Source organism: Hylobates moloch, unplaced genomic scaffold, assembly GCF_009828535.3.
Source record: "Hylobates moloch isolate HMO894 unplaced genomic scaffold, HMol_V3 SCAFFOLD_17, whole genome shotgun sequence".
NCBI classification, from domain to species: domain Eukaryota; kingdom Metazoa; phylum Chordata; class Mammalia; order Primates; family Hylobatidae; genus Hylobates; species Hylobates moloch.
This window is the reverse complement of record NW_026652292.1, coordinates 60,867,952-60,888,091: the sequence shown is the minus strand read 5'-3', so window position 1 is coordinate 60,888,091 and position 20,140 is coordinate 60,867,952. Positions and strand designations below refer to the sequence as shown.

The window sequence follows — 20,140 nt, the reverse complement described above, 5'->3', positions numbered from 1 at the left end:
AGAGAGTTAAAGCCTGGTGTATGTTCAGACACGCTATAATACAGGTCAGATCTCATTATAGAAAGTAGCTCTTTATAATCAAATGATTTCCCACCCACAGCCTCTGCCTGGCTTTTTTCAAGCAATATATCTGAGATAATAAAATTTCAGTTTGGAAGGAAGGAAGGTAAAGAAGGGAGGGAGGAAGGAATTGACTTATAGTAAGTTCATAAATCCCTTAGAGCTTATTAAAAGGTGATTTGACTTACTACCTTGAAAAGATCACAATCTATATTTTGAAAGTCATGTCTGTGGGATAAAAATGGATACAAAGGGACTTTGGGGAAAGAAACAGATGAGAATGTTCTTCGGACCAAAAAAAAAAAAAAAAAAAGAATGTCCTCGTGTTAATTCAGTAGTTTTTCAATTTAAGTGTTAACTGAGAAACCGTGAGGTTTGTCATCTCTTTTAGATTTTCCCACTATATGCAGGACATTGTGCTGGTCACAGTGGGAGATTCAAAAATGAATTGGTCAGTTCCTGCACTAGAGCAACTCCAAGCTGGAGGCAAGGCACAAACACATGTAATTCCAATCCACGGCAGCCAGGGAGACACGCGGTCAGAGAGGCATGGCTAGATGTTGTGAGATCACAGAAGGGGAGGAGGGCTTTTAGTCTGGGGGCAACAGACTTGTGACTGAACCTTGAGAGAGAAGTAAGAAAAAGGAAGAGAACAAGAGTTCCAGGCAGAGGGCACGGCCTGATCAAAGGCTGGGTGTGTGGCAGCATGGGCTGCAGACAGAAATGGAAGTGGTTGTTTTCCAGGAGTGCAGGATGTGTGAAAAGGAGAAAGTCAAAATAAGGCTGGAAAGTTTGGTTTGGATGAAAGAAAGGCCTTAAATGATAGCAGAGTTTGGGCCAACATGAGAGCTGACAGGAGCTATGGAGGTCTGTGAGTGAGGAAGGGTCACAGTCAGAGTTTTGCTTCCAGGGACTTGATCAGGCAGTAATTAATGAAATGGAAAAGTACAAGGAGACACAGGAGGTAGGGAGGGTGCTGAGGAGGCCTGCAAAAATCCCAGAGAGAGGTTGCTATGAGTTCTTTGTGAGCAATTGCAGTCTTCTTCCCTAAGCACTGAAATCAGCTTAATAAAAGGCTTATTCAAACCCCAGCAAATCAGCAAAGGAGAGCGGCCACCAGATGCTCTGAAGGCCAGAGAGGGGTGTGAATGAAGAGGGGCAGAACAATTTGGGCATGAGTTTGGACTTGGGCACGAGTTTGGACTTGGGCACAGTAAGAGGCGTACGAAGTCAGAAGGTAACTAGGAGGTTCTCAGAAGAGGCCACGGAAATGGTAGCTGCCCAGGCTTGACTGAGCAGTCTGCATGCACGCTGCAAAGTCTGGCAAAGCCAGAGACTGTTGGGAAGGAAGAAGAGGTTACAGATTGACCCCAGCAGCACTCACCAGGTTGGAGCAAATTAAAAAGCAAATTGGAACTGGCTAGTGAGAGAGAGTCCCATCCCTGCCACCTCCAATACTGCCTTGGTCGTGGGGTCTGCAGATGGCAGAGCAAGCAGGCACAGCAATCTGTGCCCCATCGATATGATTTTTCCATGGCATCACGTTGACAGTCAGCAGCTGACACATCACCTCCCCCTGCAGAAGCATCTCTGAAGCCCCAGGGAAGAGTTTTCCCAAAGTCCAGGCAAGGATAGGAGCATCACCTCACCTGGAGAGGGTTGGGGGATTTAAAACACATTTTCACATACATCATCTCACTTTATCATCATCTTAACTGAGACACAGGTAGGTACTGTCATCCTCACTGTACAAAGTCCAGAGAAAACGAGGTATTGGAGAAGTCAGGAGATTTGCTAAAAAACAGGTAGCTACCTATTGGTGGAGCTTGGTGACTTACAAAACCCATTGCAACTTGAGCTGGGAAACTGGCCGGGACATTGGGCATGTTCTGGGGCACTTCAGACACTCCCAGCTCTCTTAGGGCCATGACTGGTCTTGGGGAGAGACTAGAAGTGGGGCACACCAGCAGGGTTGGCTTCAAAGAGAATCCTGGAAATGACAAGGTTAACTGTCTTTCCTTCTTATTCCCTCCCTTCTACAAGCTACTGCTAAGTGTCTATCCTGTGCCTAGCATTGTGCTAGACATTGGTGACCACCCACCATTCTGAGGACCCCCATCCTCAGAAACCCAATTGCCCTGCCAACAATCCCCCATACCATCTTCCCAAATGCAATGTACCATTCATTGCCCAACCTCTTGGGGCCCAAGGGGAGTCCGTGACATTTGAGCTGGGCTTTAACATATGAGTAGAAGGTGACCTTTGGACATAAGCAAGGCTTAGAGATGCTATAGGGCATGGAATGATCTGGCCAGAGTCAGGAGTACTATGAAGGGTAGAGGAGGTGGTGGAAATAAGGGATACAGGAGTTACCAGAGATGTGGAGTGGGAAGGGCCCTTGGAGGCCAACTGAGGGACATGGCTTTCACTCTGCAGTCCCTAGAAAGCTATCAGAGAGCTCTCAGCAGTAGAGTAGTAAAATCATTTCAATGCTTACATGATGACTCTAGTAACTGCATGGAGGAAAGATGGTCCTAGAAGATATTCCAGGGATAGGGGTTGAGAATCTGGCCACAGAGAAAGAGTGGGAATGGTGACATGAATGCCCTATTTAAGGACTTTGTTCAAAAGCCAGAAAGATGGATCTTAATGAATAAGAATTAGAATCAGGTTGGGAGGTGTAGGTTGGGAAGAAGAATCAAGGTAGACTTCACAGTGATACCACTGAGGCAGGATGGAAGGAGGAAAGAGAGATAGGAAAGGTGTAATACAGAAGGAGCATGAGTTCCACTTAGGGCACACTGAGTAAGGTGTTTAGTTCCTGGGGACATGGCCAGTAGCCACATGGAGGGATGCAGAAGCCCAGCATATAGGAAAAGAAGAGGAGAGTGTCAGAGGCTGCACAGCCAGGGATCAAGTCCTAAAGAAAGACAACTGGGTGTGGCAGTCAGGAGGCTGGTCTTAGGCAGCCTTGGCAAGAGCATTATCAGGGGCAATGAAGCTGTGAACGGGAGACCCAAGTGAGTTGAAAGTGGATAAGGGCAAACGGACAGACAGACACAGACACAGACAGGCTCTTGTGCTCTCCCCAAGCCCCATCCCTGTCCAGTCCCTCACATACACTCCTGGCAGATCAGTTCCCTCCCCAGTGCATCCAGGCAACTTCTTCTACTCAAAGGAGACTATTGTGCCACTGTTCGCTTCCAGAATGAATGCCATACTCGGGACCCTAGCACCCTCTATACAGTTAACAGGGCATTCGAGGTCTGCCTAACCAACACCTAATGCTCCACTATGTGTCCCCACCAGAGACCAGATGATCCGGGATTTCCTCAACAAGTCTTGCATTTTGCTACGTCTGAACCTTTGCCATCTCCATTCCTTCTGTCTAGAACACCCTTCCTTTACATCTCCATTTGCTGAAATTCTGCCCAACCTTCCTGGCCCAGGTGCCACCTCCATTAAGAACCCTCCTCAATCCTCCAATCTAAATTAGCCTCTCCTTAACCTGAAGAATGCTTATCACAATGCATATCACAGCATAGTGGCCTCATCCCCATTCTCTATCACCACTGCACTGTAACTCCTTGAAGGCAATTGTCATATGCAGAAGGCTTTGCACATAGTAATGCTCACTATGTAACTGGCACATTGAATGCTGACCTTCTCCTCTGTTAGACATCCTGTCCCACTGACATATAAGGGCTGTCCTTCACTCCTCCTTCACATCAACCAGCCAACCCACTACAATGGTGGCTCTCTCCTGACATCACTGACTCCATACCTTTGTGCCTGCCATTAATAGAGCTATAGGTGGGCAGGAACATCCATGAGCTACTTTCCCTAAATGAGGATGTGAGATCAAAGTAGAGGCTCTGCAAATGGGCCAGAACCAGGCTGGTTCTGTATTCTGTATCAGTGCCCTGCCTCAGGTCCTGCACCACCTGAGCCACTGCATGATACATCATCATTCCAGAATTCCTGTCTCCTGCCCCAACACAGGTGGCCACAGTCCTTTCTCTAAGGAGCTTGCCAACTTATACAGGAGTTAATGTCTACACAGAGATACAGCTCCTCTCTTTCTTAGGTAGCATGTGAGTGTGAAAGGATCACAGTTTAAGCCAAGCCACATAAGGCAACAGGACGAAGAGCTCACTTCAAGATTGGGGTCACGGAGGATTTTAGGAGGGACTGGTGGGACTTGAGGGACTTAAAGGACTGGTGAAGGCTGTGGTCAGAGAAGAAGTGGAAGGCCCACCTGGATGAGGTCAGGGCGTGAGATAAAGGTGGGAGCCAGAATGCATGGCAGATCATTTTGGCTGAAGCAGCCAGCTTGTGTGGGGAGCAGTGAGACAGGCAGAAAGATAGGTCAAGGCCAGCATGAAGAGGCTCGAACACCAGGTGATGGGGAGCCACCGCTGAAGGTTTCTGAGTAAGGGACATTGTGAAAAATGTTTTTTCTTAAAGGTGGTTTAGTTGGCTAGCTGTACAGAGGATAAACTGACTTGAAGAAAATCTGTTACCCTGAACAGTATTAGAGTGTTTGTTGCAATAAAATAGCTTCAGATAATGAAGAGAGTGGACCAGAAGAGATGAAAGTGGAAAGACTTCAAAGTAAAAATCAACCAAAGGTTTGTGTTCTTTGGGAACCAGGTCTCCCCTACCACTGGTACCGATTTGCCTGAAGGGCCAAAGAGAGGTGCAAACTCTCAACTTAAGCAACTTCTCTGCCAGGAGGTACCAAAGCCCCAGTATGGTTTTACTGGTGGAAATCCAGGCAGTGAGTAATAAATGTCATTCACTCTGGTCATTTTCATTCAGGGACTGGCCAAAGTCCTCTTCTCATCTTCAGCCAATGTATTTTATTCAACGTGAAACTCACTATATTAATTTTTTTAACATAAAAAGAGTAGAAATTGTCAATTTTAGGAGCACATATGCGAATTTCCCCGCACAAGAGAGAACATGAATCCCATCAGTTAAAAATAGCAGTTGAGCTCACTTTCCCCCACACACTAATTTTAATAAACTTACTCTGAAATTAGCCTGCCACTATGAAGATAGCTGCTCATCGAAAATGTTCCCGGTAAGCACTAATCTTCCTTCCCAAGAGCTCAAGTACTCCAGGAAACTCTGAATGATGCACAGTTCTGAACAGAACCCATGCTGTTCTCACCAGACTCATATCCCCTAACCTCCTGTCACTTCCAGTACCACCACCCTCCAGCCATGCAGCAAGGGCCATCTTGGACTCATTCTATTCCATCTCTCCAATCCTGCTAGCCATGACTTGCTATAGGGGTCTTCCTTTAGAATGCTTCCCATAGCCATCCCTTTTTCTCTATCCCCATCAATGCTGTAACCCCTTAACACCTCATTCATTCAAACATCCAAGCATTCATATATTCTACATGTATTGAGCACCTGCAATGGGCAAAGTACAGTGCTAAGTGCTAAGGTTACATATGGTCCCTACTCTCAAAGATTTCAAGATCTTTTGGGTGCAGTGGAGAGAAAGGTAAGTCAAGGGTTAGGTTGAAAACTACATCATAAGTGGTAGGATTTAGGTGCAATGGAAATAATTGAGAATGTTGATGGTGTCAGAAAAGGCTAGATTACTGGTATCTCTTCCTAACTTGTCCTTCTCTGATTCCTGGCAGGGTCACCAAATTAGTTTTTATATCATCACGGCCTGGCATAGTACCTTGCAGACAATATAGGCTCAGTAACTGTTGAATTCAGTGGAAACCAACCTATCCCAAGTATTTTCATCAATTTGTACTCCAGGAAAAAAAGCATTCAGTGCCTCCCCATTACCAGCTACATCAGGACACATCCTGCTGCCTGGCCTTTGAAGTCATTCACCATCTGGTCCTCCCTGGTTATTCAATCTCATTGTCTGCTGTACTTCAACCCAGTGATTTCTGCCTTTATCTGGAGCATCTCCACAAAGGCCACCAACTCAGCCCAGTGCTCATGCCTGCTCATGATCTCCCTTGCTGTCTTCCACCAAAGGGAAGGGGCTCAGTTAAAGTTCAACTTCTAAGAAGCTTTTCCCCACTCCATCAAGCCTCACCAACTGCCTACATTAGTGTCTAAGATCTATTGTTTGCTATTGTGCATGGTGTTTTCATCTAATAACAACAGCTACTAAGAATGAGTATTTTAAGCCAGGCATGGTGGCTCACACCTGTAATCCCAGCAGTTTGGGTGGCTGAGACTGATGGATTGCTTTGAGCTCAAGAATATGAGACTGGCCTGGACAAGAAGGCGAAGCTCTGTCTCTCCAAAAAATAGAAAAATTAGCCAGGAATTGGTGGCTCATGCCTGTAGTCTCAGATATTCAGGAGGCTGAGGCTGGAGAATCACTTGAGCCTGGGAGGCAGAGGTTGCAGTGAGCTGAGACTGTGCCATTGCACTCCAGCCTGGGCGACAGAGTGAGACCCTATCTCAAAAAAAAAAAAAAAAAAAAAAAGAGTATTTTAAAATATTAACTGACAGCCTATCTTCCCACTTTGCTTCCATTTCCTGCAACCCTTACCCTAATTCTCCCCCATATATCTCTCTCCCTTTTTAAGAAGCCAGACATTCTGCCTTTATGTCTAAGAAAGGCATAGCCCAGCAGAACACAGATAACAACTGACTGGCTTTTCCATTTTCAGGGCCTGCTCCTGAAGATACGAGGGCACAGTTGAGTCTCTCCAGTGGCACCCTCGACCATAACTCCTCAAAAGACTAGAAAGGATCTTCCAAGTTGAGAAAAGGGCAGAATCAGAGTGCAAATCAGAGCTTGGTTATCAGTCTCCAAGGAGGAACACTGAGCTTGGCCCAATCAGCCTGGGGTCGAGAGGGCAGAACAAGGACTTGGGACTGAAATTTGGGGGACACAGCTAGTTTTGATGGAAACCTGATGAGCTCGGGAATTGGAGAGGTAAGGAGTAAAGTTCTCTGTAGCAATGGCGAACTGTTTTGAGTAACTATTCACCTCCTTTCAAAAAATATTGAGTTTACTGAGGTATAATTTGGAGAAAATTTCATCCTTTTTAGGTGTAAGGTTCCATGAATTTCAACAAGCTTACACAGTCATGTAACCATCATCACAATTGAGACAGAATACATCCATAAATCCAAAAGTTTCCCTCATGTTTCTCTGCAGCCAATTTCCTCACTGTACCTTCAGGCTCTGGTAGTCATAGATCAGTTTTCTGTCTTTTTAATTTTTAGTTTTTTTTGAGATGGAGTTTCGCTCTTGTTGCCCAGGCTGGGGTGCAGTTGCATGGTCTGGGCTCACTGCAACCTCCGCCTCTTGGTTTCAAGCGATTCTCCTGCCTCAGCCTCCTGGGTAGCTGGGATTACAGGTGTGTGCCACCACGCCCGGCTAATTTTGTATTTTTAGTAGAGACAGGGTTTCACCATGTTGGCCAGGCTGGTCTTGAACTCCTGACCTCAGGTGATCTGCCCGCCTCGGCCTCCCAAAGTGCTAGGATTACAGGCATGAGCCACCGTGCCTAGCCTTAATTTTTACTTTTCAAAAATTTCATGTATACCTTGATTATGATGATGGTTACATCAGTGTATGCACACATCCAAACTCATCAAATTGTATACCTAAAATACGTGCACATTTTAATATATTAATTCTACCTTAATAAAGGTGTTCTTAAAAAAGAAGACAGCATTAATTCATGAGTACAAAATAGTCACTCATCACAAATGTTAAAACTATCAGCTTTTACCCTGTACCATGTACCCTGTAACCCACTTCTCCCAAATAAGTTACTTGGTGGTGGCTGCTCTGGGCACACTGCCTACGGGGTAGCCCTGCTCCACAAGGAGCAGTATGTTTGCTGCTAAAATAATTATTTTTTTAAAAGAGTTATTCGGTTGTATACTGCTTGAGTTACATACATAGATGTGTAGACAGGTGTGGACATGTGTCATTTCTCTTCAATCCTACCTAGGAGACGGATTGCTGGGTTGTTAAGTGTATGTTTGACTTTATAAGAAACTGGAAACCTTTTCAGAAGTGACTTTACTATTTTACATTTCCTCCAGCAATGTATGGGACTTCTAGTTGCTCTGCGTCCCTGCCAGCCCTTAGCTGATGAGTTTTGTAACTTGTTGCTTTTCCGTTCTAATAGGCATGTTGTGGTATCTCACTGTGGTTTCCATTTATAGTTCCCTAATGACTAAGGATGCTGAGCCTCTACTCATTTTGCTTATTTGCCATCTCTCTTCTTCATTGCAGGGTTTATTTAATCCTTTTGTCCATTTAAAAATTCAGATTGTTTCTTTGTTTTTGTTCTTTCACTTGTTTGTTTTGAGATGGAGTCTCACTCTGTCACCCAGGCTGGAGTGCACTAGTGTGATCTCAGCTCACTGCAACCTCCGCCTCCCAGGTTCAAGCGATTCCCCTGCCTCTGCTTCCCGAGTAGTTGGGATTACAGGTGCATGCCACCATGCCTGGCTAATTTTTGTATTTTTAGTAGAGACAAGGTTTCACCATGTTAGTCAGGCTGGTCTTGAACTCCTGACCTCGTGATCCACCGCCTTGGCCTTCCAAAGTGCTGGGATTACAGGAGTGAGCCACCACGCCCAGCCTTTCTTCTTATTGAGTAGTGAGAGTTCCTTTTATATTCTGGATACAAGATGTGTGTTCTGCACATATTTTCTCCCAGTCTATGACTCTTTATTGTTTTCACAGAGTCCTCCGAAGAGAATAACTTTTTAACTTTGATATGTCAACCTACTCATTTTTTTCTTGATAATTTCTTTTTCATGTCTTATATATTCTTCGTTTTGTGTGTGTGTGTGTGTGTGATGGAGTTTTGCTTTTGTTGCCCAGGCTGGAGTGCAATGGCATGATCTCTGCTCACTGCAACCTCCACCTACTGGGTTCAAGTGATTCTCCTGCCTCAGCCTCCTGGGTAACTGGGACTACAGGCGCATGCCACCACGTCCAGCTAATATTTGTATTTTTAGTAGAGACGGGGTTTTGCCATGTTGGCCAGGCTGGTCTCAAATTCCTGACCTCAGGTGATCCACCTGCCTTGGCCTCCCAAAATGCTGACATTACAGGCATGAGCCACGGTGCCCAGCCTACTCTTATTTCTTAATAGGACCCTCCCAAATTTAACATGGGCACATTCTGCTAAAGACTATATTCACAACCTCTCTTACAGCTAGGAGTGGCCATATAACTATGCTCAGACCAATGGGAGGTGAGCAGATGTGATATGTACAGTTCTCCACTCATCCCTAATTAAAGAAAAGCCCCTTGCCCTGGACCTCCCCCTTCTCTCTTTCCCCATTCCCATGGGCTGAGACACAAATGTGGCAGCAAGAAGCTTCAGCCACACAGATGAGCACCATACCCTAGCTGTGGAGCAACAAGATAAAAGAAATCTGAATTCTTAGATGACTCATGGAGCAGGGCTGCCCTCCATGCCTGAACCACCACACTCACATGAAAGAGACACAAATGTCTTACCTTATTTAAACCAGTCTATTTTAGAAGCAGGCATCTTTCTTACAGTGGCTTAGACTTTACCCTAACAAATACACCCTTATTTCTTAGGAAGTGAAAACTAATCCCCAATTCCCTGGACCCAGCCTTGGTGTTGTGACATGCTGTGTGCGCAACATTTCCCAAAGTCTCCCATAGCCCCAGGGTGATGCGAGGGCAGCATAATAATTAGCCCTAGAGTAACTCAGGGGCAGCAGAACAAATTTTATTTTATTTTATTTTATTTTATTTGAGACAGAGTTTCACTCTTGCCGCCCAGGCAGGAGTGCAGTGGCACAATCTTGGCTCACTGCAACCACTGCTTCCTGGGTTCAAGCAATTCTCCTGTCTCAGCCTCCCGAGTAGCTGGGATTACAGGCACGTGCCACTACACCCAGCTGATTTTTGTATTTTTAGCAGAGACAAGGTTTTGCCATGTTGGCCAGGCTGGTCTTGAACTCCTGACCTCAGGTGATATGCCTGTCTCAGCCTCCCAAAGTGCTGGGATTACAGACATGAGCCACCGTGCCCGGCCAAATTTTAAAAATGAGTAAAACTTGCCCCACCTTGGGCAAGACAGCAAAGTTCACCATGCCCAGAACAGTGAAAAGCAGTTCATCAATTTGTTCTTCATTCACCCAAAAGTAGCATGGATGTGGTGCAGACAGCCAGAGGGCCAGAGGACACCTGAAGGGGGATGAGGGAGGACACAACAGTGACCTAGAGTGACCAAGGGCAAGATACTAGACTAAATTAGCAGAGTGTGGGTAGACAAAAACAGCCCACCCCAGCAACCCAGCCAACGACTTAGCCTTACTCTTAGTATTTCATAAGTCCCCTAGAATTTAAGTACAAATTCAGGGAAAGGGAGTGGTGTGGCTTCATATGCAGATTACATTTCCACTACTCAAACAACAAAAATTTGTAATCAAAATTAAGGCATTATAGCAAATTATAGTTTTCACACACCAGAGTTTCTGTCATGAGGTTCACGCTTACTGTTCTACTGCTGCCTTGCCCGGCAGAGGCCTATGCACTCACAAGCATTATTATTTCATTTGATTCTCACAATTAGGATCACCTATGAGGTAGATACTTTTATTACCCTACTTAAATATGAGAAAAATGAGGCTCAGAGAAGTTACATGGTGCAATCATTCCCTCAACACCCATTCTCCCTCTTCTGGAAAGAAGCCCCCCAGTTTTACTTGGGGATCTACCCTAGCTCCACTCACAGTCCATGTGTCCTGGGGCAGGGCTCCGAACACAACTCTGGGCCTAAAACAATCAGATCACTACCCACCTGAGCAATTTCTTGCAGGATAGGTGAGTGATCTAAGTGGATTTAAATGGAGCATCCCAGGGTTTCACAGGATCTGCTAGAGAAGGATCTCGTCTTCCCCCCGGACGTGAACTTGAGAGGATGGGAGGCTGAGACTAAAGCCAGGCAGCAAGCAGACTCAAAGATGGAGAGAAACTGTCTGAGTGTTGAATCAGCCGAAAGCCAGCCCTAGCATGGAATTATTAGTCATATTAGTTATATTCACTTCCAAGGGCTGCCATAACAAATTATCACAAACTGGGGGACTTAAAACAACAGAATTCAACTGTTGCACAGTCCTGGAGGTTAGAAGTCCAAAATTAAGGTGTTGGCAGGACCGCGTTCCCCAGTGAGGCTCTCGGGGAGGATTCTTCCTTGCCTCGTCCTAGTTTCTGGTGGTCACCAGCAACCTTTGGCTTTCCTTGGCTTGTAGCTGCATGACTCCAGTTTCTGCCTCTGTTGTCACATGCCTTCTTCTGTCTGTGTCTTCACATTGTCTTCTCTCTGTGCATCTCTGTGCCCAAATTTGCCTCTTCTGATAAGGACACCAGGTCATTGGATTACAGCCCACCCAAGATGACCTCATCATAACTTGATTACATCTGCAAAGACCCTACTTCCAAATAAGGTCCCATTCACAGGTGTTTGTGTGGTGGCAGTTGAGGGGAGGGTGTTAGGACTTGAACACATCATTTTGGGGGCACAATACAACCTACAACATCAGCCAATAAATTGCCTCTAAGCTAATCCACTTTGGTTTGGGTTTTTGATCTTTTGTACCAAGAAAAAGGCAGGGCCAAGACTTCCCCCCACGTCTCTTATTATCTTCAGAGTCTAAGTCAACAACTGAAACCCAAAGCTGGGTCTTTACCTTAATTAACCACAGAGCTGGACTCTATACCTACTCAACCTCTCCTTTCCAAATATCAGTGGTTAGGCCAGGCACGGTGGCTCATGCCTATAATCCCACCACTTTGGGAGGCTGAGGCAGGATTCCTTGAAGCCAGGAGCTCAAGATCAGCCTGGGCAACATAGCGAGACCCTATCTCTAAAAAAAAAAAAAAACTGGTTGGGCATGGTGGCACGTGCCTGTAACCCCAGCTGCTCAGGAGGCTAAAGCCGGAGAATCCCTTGGGCCCAGGAGATGGAGGCTGAAGTGAGCCATGATCACACCACTGCACTCCAGCAAGGGCAAGAGAGTGAGACCTCATCTCTAAAACAACAACAAAAACCAAAAATCAGTCTCTACTTTGGGCAGAGGCCCACGATTAACTGTCTTCTGCCTCCTGGTCCCTGCATAGAACATGCTCAAGGAATAGGAGATTGATTGCTATCTAATTAACCAAAATTCAAATACTGAAATGGAATTATGTATAGTTTATCATAGAGTGGTGGGCTGAGCGATGACCAGGATTTTTATCTTGGAAATAAAAAGTTATTGATTGCCTGCATACCTGCACTTCGAGATGTCTCCAATTTTGAAAGCTCACCTCAGGTGGCGATAAGAATATCTGCCCCTCCCCAGACATTTAATTTCCAAAACAGAACCCAGGTCATGCTTCTTTCACATGCATAGGTGTGTTTACTTCCAGGCCTGACAGAAGGCTGTAATTTCAGCTCATTATACCAAATATATGAAAATAAAACTGACCCCTGTAGGACTGTTTTAAATGAAAACTGCTTCCTAGAGGCAAGTGGAGGAAGCAAACTGATTGAAAGAGAGGACAGGGCTCTGGGCAGGTGATGGAGAGGGGATCCAGGGTGGGAGACAGCACCCAGGACTTCTGCAGAAATAAATGCAAGCCCACGAAAATCCCATGTAGTCCAGATTAGCTGTGCAGTGATGTCTTCCTCAGGTCCTTCTGCCAGGTCCCCAAACCACTTCGTAACACCACAGCTGCTGAGCACACTCTCCCCTGAATCTTATTGGTCTGGTACCAGACCCAGTCACACCCATGGAACCCCTGCCAGCCAAACTTGACTGGGCAGGGGAATCACCTGGGCAGCTCAGCTTATAAGAAAGGCAGATCAGGGGGCTGCACCTCCAGGCACTTTTCAGCAGTAGGTGTATTAGTTTCCTGTGGCTGCTTGATATGGTTTGGCTCTGTGTCCCCACCCAAATCTCATCTTGAATTGCATTCCCATAACTCCCACATGTTGTGGGAGGGACCTGGTGGGAGATAATTGAATCCTGGGGATAGTTTCCTCCATAATGTTCTCGTGCTAGTGAATAAGTCTCACGAGATCTGATGGTTTTATAAAGAGGAGTTCTCCTGTAGAAGCTCTCTCTCTTTGCCTGCTGCCATCCATGTAAGATGTGACTTGCTCCTCCTTGCCTTCCAGCATGATTGTGAGGCCTCCCCAGTCATGTGGAACAGTAGGCCCATGAAATCTCTCTTTCTTTTGTACATCACCCAGTCTCAGGTATGTCTTTATAAGCAGCATGAAAATGGACTAATACATTGCCGTAACAAATGATCATAAATGGGGTGGCTTAAAACAACAGAAGTGTATTCACTCATAGTTATAGAGGCCAGAAGTCCAAAATCAAGGTGTCAGCAGTTTTTTTTTCGGGGGACTTTGAGGGAGAATCTGCCTCTTCCAGCTTCTGGGAGCTGCCAGTGACCTTTGGCATGCCTTGCCATGTGGCTGCATCACTCCAATCTCTACCTCTGTCTTCACATGGTCTTCCTTTCACGCATCTCCATCTTCCCAGAGCCTGCTCCCTTGTGTGTCTGTGGCTTAAATCTCTGTCCTTTCTCTTCTAAGATACCAGTCATTAGATTTAGGACCTACCCTAAATCCAGGGTGATCTCATCCAAAGATCCTTAATTTGATCATATCTGCAAAGGCCCTATTTCCAAATAAAGTCACATTCGCAGCTACTGGGGTTAGGTCTCGGATGCATCTATGGCAGGGAGGTGGGGGGAGCGGGATACATAATTCAACTCACTACAGTAAATTTGTGAGAGACCCATAAACTTGAATTTTTCACAGGCACCCAAAATGACTCTGATGCAGGTGATCTGTAGGCCATACTCTAAGAAACACCAAGCCAGTTGCTGCGGACTCAAAGTTGAATCAGACATGGTCTCCTTCCATGGGGAGCCTGCCATCTAGCAGAAGATACAGACAGATGAGCAATGATTAAAATAGAAAGTGTGGCCTAGCGAGGCTCAGACAAGCAAGGCTCAAGCAATGAGTCAGACAGACCAGGATTCAAATCCTGCCTCTTCCGCTTACCAGATGTGAGGCTCTGTGCAAGTTCCTTAGCCTGTCTGAGCCACTGTTTCCTTATCTGTAAAATAAAAAAGAATTCCTACCTTATGTCATTGTGAATACGAGGCCATGTAAAATGCTTAATATGAAGGATGCACTCAAGAAATAGTCATTAGTTATTATTAAGGTGGGAAGTAAGTTAGACCTATTTTCACTTCCCCCATGGCCCCTGGCTATGTGCCCACCTCATGTTTGTGAAGTTAAGGAGGTGTTACTCTGGAGAAACTCTGCTGGGATGGGCAGGAAAACTCCTGAAGGACCTACTTCAGGATTCACTGACTTATTCAGCAAGCATTTTTCCAGCATCTGCTGCATACAGAGCTCAGTGTATAGGCCCTGAAAATAAAGAACCAAACAAAGCACATGGCCTAGTGAGGAAGCCCATTGTTACAATAATGTGGTCAGGGCAAGGTGGAGGTAAGCCCAGCCAACTGAGGGGCACCCCATGCCATTTAGCACTTGAAGCCATTCCATCCTTTAGTTCACTCTCACTGTCTATGGTGTGACCTTCCTCCCAGACTATATCATGAAAGCCCCAGGAGTTCTTTGAGGGTAGGGGAGTTCTTTGTCTTATTCACCACTGAATCCCAAGCACCTCACAATGTACCTGACTCCTAACAGGCACCTGATATGCAATTGCTGGAGTAGTGAAGATTCTGCGGCTATTTAAGGGCCTAACACTGGGCTTCTAAGGAGAACTACCTCCAGCCTCCTTGACTACTAAGTATGATTCTTGATGGGACCAGAAACAAGGTCCCCAGAGGATCTGCCCCTTGACATAAAGCCTGACAGTTTGAGAAGATGGAGCCAGGCTGCAATACAATGGATCATAACACCAGACAGTTAGGAGAGCTTTCAACTGCTAGACCAGTGCTGAGCAAACTAAACTAGGGCAGGAGCTACCCCATGTCATTCCTCTTCAGAAACACAACGCTCTGCACACACTGGGCATAAAGCACTATTATCAGACTGACCTGGAGACCCAGAAAACGACGAAAGGAGTGAGACAGTAGAGGGTTTCCCTTCCCATACCCCACAAGGGAAGGAAAAGAGCAAACCGATACACTCCGCATTGTGTGCACAGGATTAAAGAAAAGGAAGCCCCAAGTTGGCCTTGGGCTGGGGCTTGGTTCTCAGAAGGGAGAAATTCCCCGGCATGGGTAAGTAACACCAGGAACTGCCCACAAATGGTGGCAAACCAGGGCAACTTACCGGCGAGAGGGAGACATCTGCATTCCCTCTCACCTGGAGAGGCCGGCAGCTTCTCCCGGCAGGCCGGCAAACTCTTAGCGGGGGACTGAAGAGCAAATAGCATAGGAGCCTGAAAGTGGACCCCCGGGGTATGTTTATGACAAAAGCGTAGCAGGGCAGAGGGACACGGTGTTCTGTGCTTCCACAAATCGAATCACTTCTGCACCTATGTTTCACTTTTTTGATAAATGCCCCTCCCCACTTTACACATGGTAGGCCTGCAGTAAACACGTGTTGATTGAATTGAGCAAGTGAATGAGTGAACGGCTGCAACGGACCCCCGAACTCCCCCAACTCGAACCACCGCCGCAGGTAATTCCACCTGGCCCAGGTGCCACCCCAAGGCTGGGATTCTCCCCCATGGCACCACCTTCCCGTTTCAGTCCCAGGCGTCCAATGGCTTGGCTCCACAACAGTGGCGGGCGGGCAGACAGGTGGGGCTTGGCACCTTCTGCTCCCGGATCCCAGGGCTTCAGCCTCCAATCCAGGGCCAACCCCTGCCTTGAGGTAAAGGCCCGTCCCAAAGGCTGACACCAGATGGCGCGGAAGAAAGTGGCGCCCGCGCAGACCCAAAAGTGCGGGAGGAGCGGCGCACCTGGCGGGGTCGCGTGGGGGCGGCAGTCGCGGCCACTTGGGGTGCGCGCCCCCCGCTCGTCCCTCCCCGCTCGGCCTCTCTAGGGGCGCGGGCCCGGGGCTGGTGGCCGCTCGGCCCGGCCCATCCCGCCTGGCCGGCGCCGCGGCCTCACCTCGCTCACCAGCCCCTGCCAGTCGCTCTCGGTCCGGTCGCCGTTCATGGCCTCCTCCTCCATGCGCCGGCCGGCCTCCTAAACACCCGCCGCCTCCTCCTCCTCGCGACGTCGCGTCGCCGCCGCCGCCGCCGCCCGGGCCTCGCGCGGCCCCGAGAGGGCCCGGCGCCTCCGAGCCGCTGCGCCGCCGCCGCCTCCCGCGGCCGCCCGCGCTCTTGACTCCACGTCAGCCTCCGCCGGAGGAAAGGGAGGAGGGGCGCGGCCGCCGGGGCCGCAGACACAGCCTGGGCCGCAGCCGAGCCCCGCCGGGCCCGCCCCGCGCCCTCCGCCCACGAGCCCCGCGCCCTCAGCCGTGCGACCCCGGGCTCCGCGCCCCCTACCCGGCCTCTAGGCAAGGGGAAGCCGCGGTCTCAGCCTACAGGTCACTCCGTACCCCTCAGCGCTCTCCGCGCGGGAGGCGGGCCCCACGGACAGGCCTGTGTCCCCCGCAAGAAGCAAATCCCCAAATCCAGTCCTTCTCTGAACACCATCACGACTCCCACCCCTAGAATGCAAGCTCCCGGAGGGCAGGGGTTTCCTTGGTTCCCAGATACGCCTTTCGCAAGATCCTGGCCCATAGGAGATGCTCTACAAATATTTGTTGGACGCATATTTGTTGAGCGCAAGAATGAATGAACCACGTTTTATTATATACTTAGCATTGTTTTTTAAACTATTAATGTTTGCTTATATTTATTTTTTAACGTATCAGCTGTCATAAATAGAAAGCAAATGTAAAAATTGAAAATAAAGCATTATTCAATTCTAAATAGGGCCAAAAACTCTGAGGGGGATGGTTAGCATGGGTTGAGAGAGGTGTCAAAGACAAATTGGCAGTGGTGGCATTCCATGGCTCATGCCTATAATCCCAGCACCTTGGGAGGCTGAGGCAGGAGGATCCCTTGAGGGTAGGAGTTCAAGACCAGCCCGGGCCGCAAAGCGAGACACCTCCTCTTTACAAAAAATAAAATAATTAGCAAAAAGGGAAGGCATTGGCATTAAGCTGAGACTTCTCCAGAGAGGAAGGACTGAAAGAGAATGACAAGAGGGAAGGTGAATCACACACATAAATCAATCGTATTCAAGGTGGTGTTCCTGTGACACCTAAAATCCCCTCTTGGACCACCATCAATAGTGAGCCCTCTGTACTCTCAGAAACGCTGTGTGTGGAGATCAGCAAGTAGGTTGAGAAGTTGTGAACCCATTGTACAGTTGTGGAAGCATCATTGCCAACATTTATTTATAATTTTTAGCCCCTGTTGATCCTGGATCAACCCTGTGAAATGGATGTTATCCCCATTTATCAGATGGGGAAACTGAGGCCTGAAATGTGGAGAAACAGGGACTCAACTAGGACTTCTGGCTCCAGCATCTTGGAAATCTAAGAATGAAGTATTACCTTGAAAGTTTGTTCTTGGCCTTGTTTTGCACATGGTAGATTTTTTGCAAAGTGGCAGCAATCATTCCCCTTCTTTGTCCCTTGCCCTGCCAGTGTCTCTAACTTTCACTCTGTGCTCAGTCATGTAACTTGCTTTGGCCAAAGCAACGTTTGTACATGTGTTACCAGAAAAAAAAGAAAGAAAGAAAGAAAAAAAGGCTTTTAAAGCAATTCTGCATTGGGACTTAACTCTTGCTTCTGCTCTTGGAAACCTGTGATCACCACCATGTAAATAAGCTCAGAATAGCTTGCTGGTTAAAGTAGGATTCCCAAACAACAGTCAACCATCACCAGATGTGTGAGTGAGGCCGTTGCCTGCCGCCCACCCCCCCACCACGCCCCCATCCCCGACCCACACAGCTGATGACAAGCACATGAGTGAGCCCAGCTGAGACCAGCCAAAGAACCACCCAGCTGAGCCTTGCTCCACTAGCTGACTCACAGCGTCACATACTAAATAAGTAGTTGTAGTTTAAGGCACTAAGTTTTAGGGTGATTTGCTAGGTATCAACAGGTAACTGAAATGGATGGTGACACAACTGATGAAGGGTCTGAATGGCCTGAACTCTCCCTGGCAGCCCTTCAAAAAGCAATAGTCCCTGGCATCATAATCTAAAGAAAATTTTACAACAGACCAGCTGGCCAGGAGCTAAGAAAAGGAACCAGTATACTAGTCAGCACATTGGTTTTCTGCCTGTTGTATACAAGTGCAGCACTCATCCTGGGGAAGTTCAATAACATTGCACACCATGGTCCCTGTCCTAGGGGGCTTGCAAACTAATGTGCTAGAGAACAACAGAAAAAAAGGGGGGGCTAAAATGCAGCTAAAGTTTCTGGTCTTCTGACCATTCTAGGCTGCCTAACTCATTATCTTTTTAATCTAAGGAGGTAGAAAGAAGGTCATCTTTGAGCTGAATGTCTAGAGTTAATTAACTCAGTGCCAAGCACTTGTTCCTAAGCCTGACATCTCATGCGCAAAAAGCAAGGTGCTGTCTGCCAATATATTGCCCTCTGGCAAACCATCTGTTTTCATCCTGACCTGTGGATAAAATAGACTGTAGGAAAAGTGGGAAGAACTTGGTCCATCTGCCTTTTGAGGCTCCTTGTCTGCACCTCGCTCTCTGCCTGCATTCAGGTGGGAAAGCCCCTTCCAATTTCCACAGTTAGCTGAGCCCTTCATGATATACCACTGCTCCTTTGGCGCCCTCACTGGTATTTCAGGCAGCAGGACAGACAATCAATGAGCGTTGGGAGCCAAGAAATCTTCTCATTCCAGACTATGTGCCTTTAAGACCAGTCTCCCTGTGACTCCATTTCCCCTATTTGCTTTCCTTCTCCGAAATAAGTCAGACAGTTATTGCGGTATTTAAAAATAAAGCTGGGGAGCAAAATCAAAGTGTGGCAAGCCTCTACCCTCCCCAGCATGTGGAGAGACTTTCAACTCAGTTGAAACAGCATCTCTAGCTGCCTGGGTTTTCCTTAGAGGTTTCATGCCCCAAGTGCCGGCTCAAACCTGCTTCACTTGTGAGATGTGATGAAATCACAAACCAAGGCAATGTAGCTGCAAGCGATTCTTTTTTATCTCTTTTCATTTATGTAGCCTGACATTGAGTAATAATAATAATTAAATGCAGTTTAAGCTTTTAGGCACCTATACCAGAAGGCCTCTAGATACCTCATCAACAGCAGCCCAGACTGACAAAAAAGAGAGCTAATTATATTGTGGTTAACTTTTTACAAAGAAAAAATAAACCCATACACCAACTATCTTTATCCCTGATAAAAGCAGTACATTAAATGTCCCATCCGACAGTCCATTTGCACAGGACCATTTTAAAACCTGGTGCCCTTGTCTTAAATGTGCCACCCTGTTACAAAGTATTGAAACGTTTGCTTTAGCATCTATTTTCACATCCCCTTAGCTTTCTGAAAACTCATCTCTAGGGACCTAATTTTTCCATATATATTCATAGCCCCAGGACCAGTTTTATTGATTTATTTATGTGCACCTATAGTGTTAGAAGAAAGTACTTAGATGCTTTTGAGTGATGCTTTTCACTTTTAAAAGTTTGAGAGGGTTTTAGACATGGAAACTCCAAAATAGCTTAATCTAAAAACTTGAGACAGCACAAACTGATGAAAACAAACAAACAAAAAATCTCTGGAGAGATTGGGAAAGAAAGGATGATTTGAACTTATTGTTGGCAACCTAAGCTGTCATTGTGGGTTCTGTACTGACTTGCATGAAGACTCTGGCCAGGTCTCAGCAGCCCCAGACACGCGGGAAAGCCCTAAAGCTTTTGATGTGACTTCTCCAGACAGTATTTCAGTTCAGATTCTGGCTGCCCAAGCAAAATTCTGGCTGTTGGAGTTCTCATTAAAGGAAACTAAGCAAATCTCCAGTAGAGATTTTGGCCGAGCTTCTCTCTGAACTATATAGTCGGGGCAATATTCATGGCCATTTTTTTTTCCCCGGTGACTTTTCTCCTGCCTCAATTAAG

The 20,140-nt window shown here is 46.9% G+C and overlaps 1 protein-coding gene across 2 annotated transcripts in view; it reads right to left on the bottom strand.

Moving 5' to 3' along the window:
• CCDC149 (coiled-coil domain containing 149) overlaps positions 1-16,607 on the bottom strand; it is a 107,883-nt gene extending 91,276 nt beyond the window's left edge. Inside the window, exon 1 of one of the 2 annotated variants that reach the window (XM_032135411.2) lies at positions 16,163-16,607. In XM_032135411.2, the coding sequence (XP_031991302.1) occupies positions 16,163-16,225 (63 nt within the window). In that variant the 5' untranslated portion in view covers positions 16,226-16,607. The remainder of the gene's footprint in view (positions 1-16,162) is intronic. The other variant, XM_032135413.2, reaches the window with a different exon arrangement.
• Positions 16,608-20,140: the final 3,533 nt, after the last annotated feature.